Source organism: Hemicordylus capensis, chromosome 1, assembly GCF_027244095.1.
Source record: "Hemicordylus capensis ecotype Gifberg chromosome 1, rHemCap1.1.pri, whole genome shotgun sequence".
Lineage (NCBI taxonomy): Eukaryota > Metazoa > Chordata > Lepidosauria > Squamata > Cordylidae > Hemicordylus > Hemicordylus capensis.
The window spans coordinates 202391325-202403923 of NC_069657.1; the positions used below are offsets into that span (position 1 = coordinate 202391325).

At 40.7% G+C, this 12599-nt stretch overlaps 1 protein-coding gene across 50 annotated transcripts in view; it reads right to left on the bottom strand.

Moving 5' to 3' along the window:
• The window catches only part of TTN (titin), a 323095-nt gene that overhangs the window by 286759 nt on the left and 23737 nt on the right, over positions 1-12599 (bottom strand). For 48 of the 50 annotated variants that reach the window (XM_053268718.1, XM_053269012.1, XM_053268970.1 and 45 more), the window contains 11 exons: positions 11401-11682; positions 11150-11275; positions 9105-9383; positions 8733-8798; positions 6838-7096; positions 4950-5010; positions 4637-4849; positions 4001-4143; positions 2667-2872; positions 2295-2525; positions 181-425 (listed from right to left, as the gene is read on the bottom strand). In XM_053268718.1, the coding sequence (XP_053124693.1) occupies positions 181-425; positions 2295-2525; positions 2667-2872; positions 4001-4143; positions 4637-4849; positions 4950-5010; positions 6838-7096; positions 8733-8798; positions 9105-9383; positions 11150-11275; positions 11401-11682 (2111 nt within the window). The remainder of the gene's footprint in view (positions 1-180; positions 426-2294; positions 2526-2666; positions 2873-4000; positions 4144-4636; positions 4850-4949; positions 5011-6837; positions 7097-8732; positions 8799-9104; positions 9384-11149; positions 11276-11400; positions 11683-12599) is intronic. The other 2 variants (XM_053268842.1, XM_053268886.1) reach the window with 2 other exon arrangements.

A 12599-nucleotide genomic window follows, 5' to 3' on the forward strand; every position in this document is an offset into this window, starting at 1 on the left:
CAAGAAGGCAGCTGCTGTTACTGTGATTCTGTTACTTCAAAAGCACAGCAGATCCTGCTTTTGGAAGTCCCCTGTTTGCAAAATTCTGCTTCCATGAGACTGCAAAGAAAGTGCTATCATGTGAGGCTGACTCCACAAGTTTCCAGAAATAACTAATTCAGGATTTTGCTTTATTCTTACCGATATTTTCTAATCATTTCAGGTGATGGGATATAACCTGGAGACCCAATTGGTCCAACAGGCTCAATGTATAATTTTGCAGAGCATATGGCGTTTCCTTTTATGTTACTGGCAAAGACAGTATAAATTCCTTCATCTTCAGGTAAGACAACAGGTAAACGCAGACTGGCTCTGCCATCTTGCAGAACTTCCATATGGTAGTGATCTCCATGCCTGATACGCTTGCCATCTTTGTACCATGCAATCTGCAAAAATAAATAAAAAAATAAAAAATTACAAAACCATGTAATTGGTGAGAATGGCAATGTTTTAAGGTCTCACATATGTAACCTGGGATTTCTCACAGTAAACTTGGTTGATGCTCATAGTTGCCAAAAATAACAATGTTTCAAACATGGGGAAATTGGTTCTTGCTCTCCCCCCCCCCCGCTTTATTTTAGCTTTTGTCAAAATGACATGCAAAAAAGCTCCACTAAAAAGAAACACTGTAGATAAAAAAATCACACAATACAGTATTATTAAAATATAAGAACTAGCTACATTTCCCCCCCTCCAATTCACTGAGCATATAAAGTAGATAACTCAATTGAATATAATATATATGATGTGGATCATAGCTTAAGAAACAAGACCATATATATGGATATTCATTCACAGACCATACAGATGGATATTTAACAAATGGGTCGAGCCAATTCTCTCCTAAGCCTCATATAGTAGTCATTTACAGATACAGAACTGGTTCCTCAGATCCATGACTGGGAGGAAGCTTTTACAAGCAAACACTCCCTGTTCCTGTCTCTCCACAGCCACCCTCTGGCCTGCCTGAAAAGTCACTCCAGAAGGAGCATAGGAAGCTGCCATATACTGAGTCAGATGATTGGTCTATCTAGCTCAGCATTGTCTACACAGACTGGCAGTGGCTTCTCCAAGGTTGCAGGCAGGAATCTCTCTCAGCCCTATCTTGGAGATGCCAGCGAGGGAACTTGGAACCTAGATGCTCTTCCCAGAGCGGCTCCATCCCCTGAGGGGAATATCTTACAGTGCTCACACTTCTGGTCTCCCATTTTCACATGCAACCAGGGTGGGCCCTGCTTAGCTAAGGGGACAAGTTATGCTTACTACCACAAGACCAGTTCTCCTCTCAAGAAGAGGAGGTTGGAGAGCCCTCAGGAATGGGTGGCATGGGGCAAGGGAAGCTGCAAGGGAGGGCCCCTGACCCACAGGAGTATCTTTTTGGTGCCTCAGAGGGCTCCTGTGGGGAGAATGAAGCTTGCTTATGCAAACTTCCTTGGCAGTGCAAGCTTGAGAGTTGGTGCTGCTTGAAGCGAGGCTGATACATTGCTGGCCACACCCCCTGACAGCAGCATCAGTGGGTGGAGCTCCCTCCGGCCCATGTGCTGCCCTTCCCCAACTTGTGGCTGTCTAGGGATGCTGCACCAATCTACACTTCAAAACCCCAGTGCAGGGATGAACTGCTCCCTCTTTGACTGCAGCTGATCTGCACTTTGAAGCCCCAGCACAGCCTGTCTAGAAGGTAAAGCAGAGTGGCAAGTTGAAGGAAAGTATGGGTGGGTGAGGAAAGTGGGGCGGGCCCAGCCCCCTGATGCAAGCAGCATGTTCTCCTCAACTTCCATATCAGTTCCTCATCAGCCATGGTTGATTTGCATTTTAAAACCAGGTAGGTGAGGTTGTGCCCATGGGTGGTGGTGGGCAGGATGAGCAGGCACCACATGAGGTCATCGCCTCACCTTGTCTCATGGACAAGCTGCCCCTGTTCCTTGGGCCCATGGATCTTCACTTCCAAGCCAGGAATCGCTACATTTTCTATTTCATCTCATTCACATGGAAATTACAGAACTGGCAAACATATTGTGGTTTATCATACCAAAACTGAACAGGAGTTTTCATTGGACTTTGATAAGTGGTGCTCAAAGGGATAATACTCTGATCTCTCAAATTCAGACACGTCATTTCGCAAATGTATTGTTGCTGTCAATTACAGCCAGGAAGATGAAGAACTGACAGATACATCTGAATACAATTCGGTGGGGGCAGGGAGTATGCAACTAGTGTACTGTTTGTGCTATTGTAAGATGTATACATACACATACCTTGGGCAAAGGATATCCAGACATTTTGCAATGGAAAGTAACACCACTTCCCTCAAGGATTCTGTAATTCTTTAATCTCACTTCAAATCCTGATTCAACTGTTTCCGATTCAGAGACATCAACCACCATCTCTTCTCCATCTTCTTCAAGGAGTTCTTCAAGGGTGGTCTTAATAATTCTATATTCAATTTCTTTGATAAGTCGTTCTTCAAAGGAAGAAATGTGAAACTCCTGGTTTTTAAAAAATAAAAATTAAAAATTAAATCTATTTATATACCAATTTATAGGGCAATTAATGAAGAAAAGCAAGATAGAAAATGGAATTACAATGTCTTGTCTGAAGTTAAAAACAACTGATGTTAATACACTTGCCTGTTCTTCTGCAAAAGTCCTGACCAACACAGTATCTTTTGCCATTTTCTTCCTAATTAGAGCTTGCTCCTTTTCATATTCTTTTTCATAGTCCGCATACAAAGTAGGTGGGGCTACCGCAGCCACTTTGGGTTCTTGTACATAGGCCGTTATTTGAGTTTGATACATCGTTTCTTGTTGAGATTTTAGATAGACCTCATAATCAGCTACAAAATAAAAACAGCCTTGCGTCAGTCAATTGCGGACAGATCTGCAGAAGTCAGCCACTACCTGTATGTGTTTCCTCAGTGATAGTTCTAATTTGATAGAGAAAGGAGTCCCACCCAGCACATTTCTGTTTTCTAGCCGGGGGTAATACTTTTGCCCTTGCTTTATAGTTGCTCTATGATTGCAATGCATTTTTATGGATGATTTGTGGTATAATAAGGGCCCTTTGAATGTGCAGACTAATGGCAGTGGGCATAGAAAGCATTTCTTTCTTTCTATTTGTTTAAAATATTTATACCCCGCCCCTCCAGTACACTACTGCTGGGGGCAGCTCACAACATTAATAAAATAGATACACTACAATGTAAAATAAGACTAATAAAGTTAAACAAATAAAGTTAAACAAGTTAAAAGACCAGGGTACAACCACAATTAAGATTACATTAAAAACACATGTCAAATTAGAAGTTATTTTAAAAGCTAAAAACTGAGAAGTATTGCTGATAGTTTGCTAAAAACTAAGAAATATTGCAGAACAGATGGAGTCCAAAGAACTGGATGGGTCAAGTATCCGATAACTAAGCACATGGGCATGCACAGATGTGTGTGTGTGTGTGTGTGTGTGTGTGTGTGTGTGTGTGTGTGTGTGTGTGTGTGTGTGTGTGTGTGTGCAGGCTGACATCCTCACAGAGTGTACATACATGCAGCCAAAAGAATCAGTTGTACAGCAACACTTCAGCATGGATGCCTGAGAGCAGGGGAGGTTTTATATATGGGACATTCTTTATTACTAGGAAGTTTAGTAGACTTTTTTTTTTTAGCTTAAGGAATTCTAAAAATTAAGGTATGGTCAACATCTAGGATTAATTAACACCATCTAACTATATGCATGTTAGCCTTCCTTGCTGTGTTCAGCTCTACCTTAGAAATTCCAGATTTGTTTCTGTTCTTGATTCTACCCTCTATGTTAACATAGCCAGTGGCCAACATCCAGACCAGCACTTTACTCGTGCAGCAGTGCTGTGCCAGACTACGGCTAACATTTTCTATGTAAACAGCTTTCAGAACTCTTTTGCTGGGGGAAAACTAGTATATAAATATTAATAATCTAACAACAACAACAATACCTTCTTCTAATAAGGAAACTGATGCAGAAGCTTCCCCATGTTTATTACGAATAACAATAGTATATTCTCCGGCATCGTCGGCAAAAGTCATAGAAATTTCAAGTCTGCATTCCCCAGTTTCTTTTCTGTGCATCACTTTATATCTATAGGAACATCAAAATAACTCAGAAAAATGAAGGATTACAAAGAAATTAATCAACAAGAATTTCCAAGTCTAACATCCATACTCAGAACCAATGCAGCAGTTCAGAAAAAAATCATGTGGTACAGTTCTTCGAAATGATATTCCTTCAGAATGAAGATTGAGGGTTGCATGCCCCACCCCGGACACCAAAAGTTCTCTGCATATGGAAAGCTTGTATGTTACGAGAAAGAGAACACTGAAATATGTGATCCCTCAGCCTACATTCTGAAGTCAAACTGAGTCAAATATTTGATTCAGGATTGGAACAATTATCACATTGTTTTGTGAGCTAATGTTATTCTATAATTTACATGTGATCTCATGGAGAGAGAGGTCTGAAGCAAAACTGTTCTGTTGTTTATCTCAAATAGTTTTATCTTGAAGCATTTGATTCACATTATATACAATGTACTGAGTTCTTATATCAACTTGACAAAAAATTAATATTGCACCTGTAGCCAGTAGTAAGAGGAACCCCGGCTTTCTTCCAGTAAACATGTGGCTTTGGGTTGCCCCCAACTTGGCACTCAATAACGACACTTCCACCTTCAATTAACTTCTGTACCATAGGTTTTCTTATGAAGAATGGAGCTGCAGCTTCTCCAGATACTTCTTCTGCCACAGCAGTGATCTCAGCCATCACTACATCTTTTGATTCCACATAGCTAGAAGAGCAACACCAAAAAAGGTTAAGGTAAATCTGGAGGTCCACTAAGCAATAAACTTGAAAGTAGTAACCACCATTCAAATAACGGAAATTGTTACCGTTTCTCTTCTGTGACCACTTTTGCAGAAACTGCTTCTTTGCTCTCAAACTCCTCTGACACTGTTAAAAAGATAAATAAAGTTGACTTCATAATATCTTTCATGTAGCTTCTGATTCCCATCTTGGAGAATCACCAAGAGCATCAGAAAATAAGGGAACTCAACATGTTCCTGTTCATTACCACAAGGAAACCATGGCCAGTGTTCATGGGCCCTTTAATGAATGTCATATTTCCCTTAAGATTAATTCAAACTAAAATTTTACTATAAGGTCACTCTAGGCAGTCATCCTCTGAATGTGTACACCAAATACGTGGCTGTACTGCAACTTCATAATCCTAAATGTTTAGACTGTTGGTTGAGTACTTATCTTGTGCTTGTTCTGTGCAGATGACTGGCAAAAGTCATCACATGGCACATGATTGTTTTGTGAAATCAGATTGTGCAGTGGCAGCAGCAGCAGCAGCTGCTGCTTGATGCAACAATACCTCTATGGATTTATTTACTAGTTTCTACAGATAACAGCCTTGGTTATGGCATAATGTAATTGCTTGATATGGAAGTTGGGGAGAACATGTTGCTGTTTGAGATGCTAGGTTAGTTTGATCCCCAACTGCTTCTCCCCACATGATTAAGATGTGAGGGTGCCATGAGCCTGTGTTTCTCTCAGTGCACCATCCCTTAATCAAAAGCAGGGGGCAGGGGTTGTCTGAAGCCAGCCCTCTACACATGCTCCACATAAAGAGTGCATGTCCAGGGGCAATTCAGATGTACCATGCCTCCCACAATTAAGGAATGATGTACTTTGAGGGAGATATGCATGCTCACAGAGCACACATGTCTTAATCATGTGGGAGTGGAGCTGGTCAGAAGGTATTGTGCACACTGGCTCATAAATGATTATCCTGGACTGTATATCAGGGATTCTCAACGTGTGGGTCCCCAGATGTAATTGGACTTCAACTCCCAACATTTCCAACCAAAGGCCACTGGGGCTGGGGATTATGGGAGTTGAAGTCCAATAACATCTGGGGACCCACATGTTGAGAAACCCTGGTCTATATCATTGCTATGAAACACAGAAATTAGTAGACTAATTGGTAGAAAATGATATATCAGTGGTAGAAAATGATATATTTTAAATATTCAGTGTGAGAGGAATAAAATATGAGGAACATCTCTACTACGTTCTATAAACTGCCATCAGTGTTGCCATAGTACCTAACAGTTGGCCTTCAGCATAAAGACTTAATTTTCTTTTCTCTTTCTGCCTCTCTTCATAGAGAATTGCCCAAGGCTTCACTTTGAGTCAATAAGAGAGGGACTTTTCCACAGTTGTACCCAATATGTGGAACTTTCTGCTTCAGGATCTCAGGTTATTGCTCCCCTTACTGTTTCTTCATTACTGCCTGAACATTTTTTGTTCTAGTGAGCTTTTATTCTTTCTGCTGTTTAGGATGTGTGCCCCCCACCTTGGCTCAATGTCTTACTGCCACTTCCCCCACCTCCAATTTAGGATTACTGTTTTGTTGTGGATCGTTTTTGTGCTTTTAGTTAGATGCTTTAAGCATCTCCATTGTGGAGGGCAAACACAGGCTATAAATCCTATGCTAGCTGCTATTTTACGAAGCTTTGAGAATGGAGGCAGGGTAACAGTTCAGATGTGCATGCTAAGAGATAATGGCACTGGTATTTTTGACCTGGGCCTCCTGAGTTTTGGGTCTCAGTGACAGGAGGATCTGTTATCCTATTGGCTACAATTGGCAAACCCAGCTGTTTTGCTGGCTTCTGCACAGTCATCTCCTTGAGGTATCAAGATGCTATTTAGTGTGGTTCCCACATTCCAGCAGCTCCAATTAAGCTGCACGATCGTTAGGTCTGTCCTTGCCTTGTACAATGAGGCGGGAGGAGGTGCTGACACTTCCTGCCTCGTTGGTAGCAGTGCAAGTAAATCTTCCGCTATCTTCTGCAAAAGCTTCTCGGATCACAAGGCGAGCGACGCCTGCTTCAAAGGTGATCTGAAAGTCTATGGAACTCTCAATGCGATAGTCTTCTCTGAACCAGGCCACAGTCGGGGCTGGATACGCAGAAATACGACACTCCAGCGTGACAGACTCCCCCTCCATAACAGTCACATCTTTCAGGACCTAGACAGCACACAGCACACACTCAGAATATTCATAGAATATGCTAATACATAATAAACAATGTTAAGCAAAATCACTGTCTGGTTTAGAATTACACTTACATTAAAATTCCTGCTCTCACTAAAAGCACGGCCTCGAAGTGAAATAAAGATCCTCGCTGTTTCCTTGAATAGGGCCTGGACTTCTAGCAGAGTTGCTTCCCAGCCTTATCATACCAGCAGCAAACACAGTCCTCACCAATCTACATTCTACAGTCGTGCCCATGACCAATTCTAGCTGAAGAAGGCCTAAGGTGGCATCGCTTCCTCAGTGCAGACAGTGGTCTTTCTCAGACTGCTTTCTATTATTTTAGCCCCCAACAAACTCCTGTTTGTTTTGGCAATCCTGTTTGTGGATTAACTGCCCAAACTTGCCCTGGAATGGTGAAACCTCCAATCTGCACCGGGACTGGTCAACCCAGAGATAGCATTTTGTTAGGCTGACAGGAGATACAGGAGAACCTTGTTACTTGCGGTTCTGTGTATCCTGGGAGTGTCTCATTGACACCTATTTTCAGTATCTGTGGATATGAAAATGTTAACCCCCCTGTATCCATTGTTCCTAGAGGGCCGGAAGTGACCTCAGAGGTCACTTCTGCCCACCATTTTGTCTTGGGGGAGCAATTTTGTGGCTCCTTTCTTTACAAAAAATGACTTTTTAACATTTTTGTGGTTTGAGGGCCTTTACAGGGCATTCCTGGGCACATACAGATCAGACCCCGAGGAGCACACCACAGTAAGGTGTGTTTTTTTTAATAGTTATTTTGCCATTTTGGGTATTTTTTTTCACATTTTCCCTCCACTTTGGAATCTAACCCCACTTTCCCCATAGCAATAATGACTTGTTACTTACAGTAGTAAGCAAGGAATGGAACCCCCATGAGTAACAAGGTTCTTCTTTACTTATCCAAGATGGACACAGTTCTGAAGTACCCATTCAGACTTTGCCTCCCCCACCAAATGTAGGTAAATCCCATTGTTTCAATAAGACTTCTTTTCAGTCAGGACACTCCAACTCAGTAATTAGACACCAACGAGTACAGAACGTGGTATACAGAGCCTCCACCATTCATTTCAATGCATGGAACTGATCCATGCATGCACTCCTCTGCACTTTGAATCTGTTCTCAGTGGGGAACTCGTATGTGTGTATCGATTCCCTATGTTTTGGAATTGGCCAGTGGGTATATGGTTAAGATAAAGTGTGCCATCAAGTTGATTTTGACTCCTGGCGCCCACAGGGCCCTGTGGTTTTCTTTTGGTAGAATATAGGAGGGGTTTACCATCGCGTAGTATGAGATGATGCCTATCAGCATTTTCCTATATCGCTGCTGCCTGATAGAGTACCAGCAGGGATTTGAAGTGGCAACCTTCTGCTAGTTAGTCAAGCATTTCCCCACCGCATGGGTATATGCCTTGCCTTTAAAATGACTGACTGCAAAAATCTAGGATTTGTTTTTCTTTTCATCCACCTACTGACTATGTACACTAGATGGCAGCAGAGCTACATCATATTTGGATTACTGACTTGAAAATAAAAGCAGATTACAGCTGGGAATGTGCAAGTGATGTATTGGCCCCATGCAGCTCTTACTTACTGTTACTATGGATGGAGGTGTGGCCGGGACTTCTGCTGGTTCAGGAACTCTGGCAACTTCAATCACCTAGGGAGATTTAAAGCAGAGTTAGGATCGGCCACACCAGGCTGAGAGGGCAAATGGTAGCATGCAAGGATGGTAAGAAGACAATGGTTCCTTGCCGAGAGAGTTCTTCTCCGTTTGCTGTGACAAAGTGATGTTAGGATCTTAGAGGTGCAGATGCAAGACAAAAATCACGACATGTAATACACAAAGGTCAGTAAGGAGGGAAATTTTAACGGGGGAAAGAGGCTGGTAATGAAGGAAAGATGTAAACACGCCGGGTTACGCTGGATGCAAGTCGAGATGATTGGAATTTGCTTAATGACAAACCTCGGGTTCACCTTCTTGCATTAATTCAATGCGTTCTTCCCGCACCACACCACCTGCCACGCTCACACCTATGTCTCTTTTCATTTCAGTACCCAAACGCCTCTGATAGGTGTCAGCTGTCTCTACGAAAGGAAACTGTGGGGAGACTACTTTTTCTGCCATCATTCTGGGTTCAGGTGATTTTGCAAGAGGCGGCCTCACAGGCTTGGTGATCTTTGGAACAGAAGTTGCGGACAACTCCTTTTGCAGAGTAGCTATAGCAGATCCTGCTATTGAAACCTAACCAACCCAAGAGAAAGAAAGTTACCACTTTGCGACTTTTTAAAAGATGCATGATATATCAGCCAAGCAAATGCATGTAAAGAGGGAAATCGCAGTATCTCTCCACTGACTAGCATAACGGTTAGTTTTTGAAAGAAGAAAAACCAGTCAATTCTCTTTCTACTGTCAATTAGCAAGGCTCTTACAATGCACATTTTAAAAATGCTGCTCTCATTTTGGTGACATTATTAGGAATAATGGCTCACATGTTGCACAGGCGTACCCCGACATTTTCAGTCAGCCTGCACGACTATGGGTATCTAAGGAAGTGGCAATGGCTCTGCACAAATATTGAAAGTTGTGCTTTAAATATTTGAAATATTTAAACTCTCTGACTTCGAGAGTACAACTCACATTGGAAACAATGTACAATGTGCTCCTGAAGTGCTGGTGCACAACTTTAAAGTAATGTACTTGCCACTGGCACTATTATGTAAGACTGCGGGCGCTTCCTTAGATGCCCACAGCAGTGCAAGCCAATAAAAAAATGCTGGCCTAACACTGTGGAATGTGCGAACCAGTGTTTTAAGACTCTGGCATTTTTCAAATAAAAATTTGAAATTATTCCGTATTTTCTGCTAAGCAGCAATAAGTCTCATGAAGGCCATATGATCTCTACATTTTTGAGAGAGAAATTCAAATTATATACTGCCCATGATATCATGGTAAGTATTCAAATATAAGATATAAGAGAAATAATCCAAAAAGTATACATTATTATAGTCGGCAGAAGAGACAGACACTACCTAAAGGTTGTTATTTTTTTTAAAAACAGAAGCAATATAATTTGGAAATAAAATTAAGGTAATTCTCATAACATTATTTGCATTACCGTATTTTACGGACTATAAGACGCTACGGACTATAAGACGCACCTTAATTTTAATCCAGTTTTTCAGAGTTTTAACATATTAGACTGTTAAAACATATAAGACGCACCTGAATTTTGGTGGATATTTTTCGAGGAAAAAAGTGAGTCTTATAGTCCATAAAATACGGTATATTAAAAGGGCATTCTTAATATAAAGATGAAAATATAACACAAAATCTGTATTCTAAAAATGGATTAGAGGGATCATTAGATGAGACCTGTGAAGGAGATGATAAAAATGTCAAGTAGAAAAACAGGGAAAAGGTAAGCATGGAAGTTATGCAAAAGTATGTAGTATAATGGAAAAATATAAACAGGTAAGGTGTATAGTTTGGATTATGGATGTGAAGTATGTTAATTCCTGAAGCAATTTAGCATGCAGTTGAACTACTGAAGAAGAAGAAATAAATGCTAGAATGGTATGAATAATTTGATTAATGCATTGGGTGAGCATGGAGAGAGAATGTTCTACCCTTCACGAGAGGAATGGAGTATGCCAGGCATGTAGCATTTTATTTAATGTTTCTCTCCCTCCCCCCATTTTTTTCTATTTTTGATGAGTTTTTTTAATGGTATGATCAATAAAAATAGAATCTCTAATGTGAATTTTAAATTTCACCAAATACATTTGCATGAACATAATCTAGTTACAATAATTTAATGTACAATCTAGTTAAGAAAAATTAGTAATACATAATTTCACATCTCCTTCTGTAATATTTCAGAATTAGAATTGGGATGAGGGAGCCTGTGGGATCCATAGGACACTCCCCCAGGTACATGGGCCTCTTTATCGTTGGTTGTTTCAGATGACATAGCTCTTTGCCTGACACACCCTTCCTCTTCTTCTTACCTCATAAGTATGATCTGGTTTAGGCACAGTAATTTTTGAAACTGTAAAATGAGGGCTTGCTGTACGGGGACGTGTGTGTTCCACATGGATTGACTTTTCGACTGATGTTTCTGCAGTCCTTTTAATCTACATTAACCAATAAAATGCTCATTGAGAATGTGATGCTACTTCCCAAATAGAAACACAAATCCAAATCAAAGATGTTCAACAGCCATTGCTGTTTTAACTGCACCGTTAAAGATGAGCCTAACCTGGGTCGATACGGCCATTCCTATTTTTTCGGTAGCTGCAATGTGCATCTCAGGAGGAACATGAACCTCCTCGGTTTTCACTGGTTTGGTGACAATACGAGGCTCTGGCGGTAACTCAACAACACGTCTTGCTAAAGCATGCTCTTTATATCCATATTCCAAAGCTGCCTGTTCAGAATAAGCTTCTTCAGCATAATCTGGCTCTCTCGGTTCTCTAATGCGTGCTTGATCAACTGCATGAACAACTGTGGCTATAGCTCCAGCTTTTTTGCCAACACCAATCTAAAGGTAACATTTGTAGAACATGGACACATACCTATGTTAATGACACAGAATGGCTAACATAGGCAACATACATGCAAAGATCTTGCTTAGCTGGTTCTTTTTAATCAAGACACATTCTTATTCCATATTCATATTTCATTCCCTCTCACATTGTATGTACGCATTTTATGTCCCCATGTAGTCTGGAGTTCATTTTTTGGAAGACTAATTTAATTTCATTTTGAAATGTCCTGATATGGAAGAAGAAAGATTCCTCAGTATCAAATGCAGACAGACAATGCATAAATACAGTATACCTCATGTATAGTGCTCAGATACTGTATTTGAAGATACCGTATGTATCTTTTGCTCTAGATGTCTATCCCTCTGATACACATATTTATGTGCATACTGAGCATGCAGTATGTCCTGAATCCCATATCTAATGTGCATATGCAATACATATGAGGATTTACAGACAAAAAACGTATATGCAAAGAGACTTGCTATCCAGAGAGTGGTACACAGAATTTTGCAACACACATTTAAAAAGAAATTTAAGAAGATTGCAAACATTTTGCCACATGTCTGCATTTATGTGTGGTAAAATTCTCCTTAGCACTTGATGTGGTTGGTGATACAGACAACCAAGCTATTCTGGGCTGAAAGAGTTTACTTCCAGGGTAGATCAGGCTTCTTTACGAGCTCCTGGCTAAATTATTACAGGAATCTAATTTGATGCTTTCCTGAGCCTTGCTATACCCTCTTGCAAAGTGCAGCACAACTACACTGACACCCCCCCCATAGAATTCACACCTATCTTTTGTTCTTTATATTTTTATTCTGGTTTTAATGTAAAGATAATATTTTGAAAATCTACATCCTCACACCAAAAAGAAGAAAAGAGTTAGAAAATAAATTGCTGCTGTTTCCTT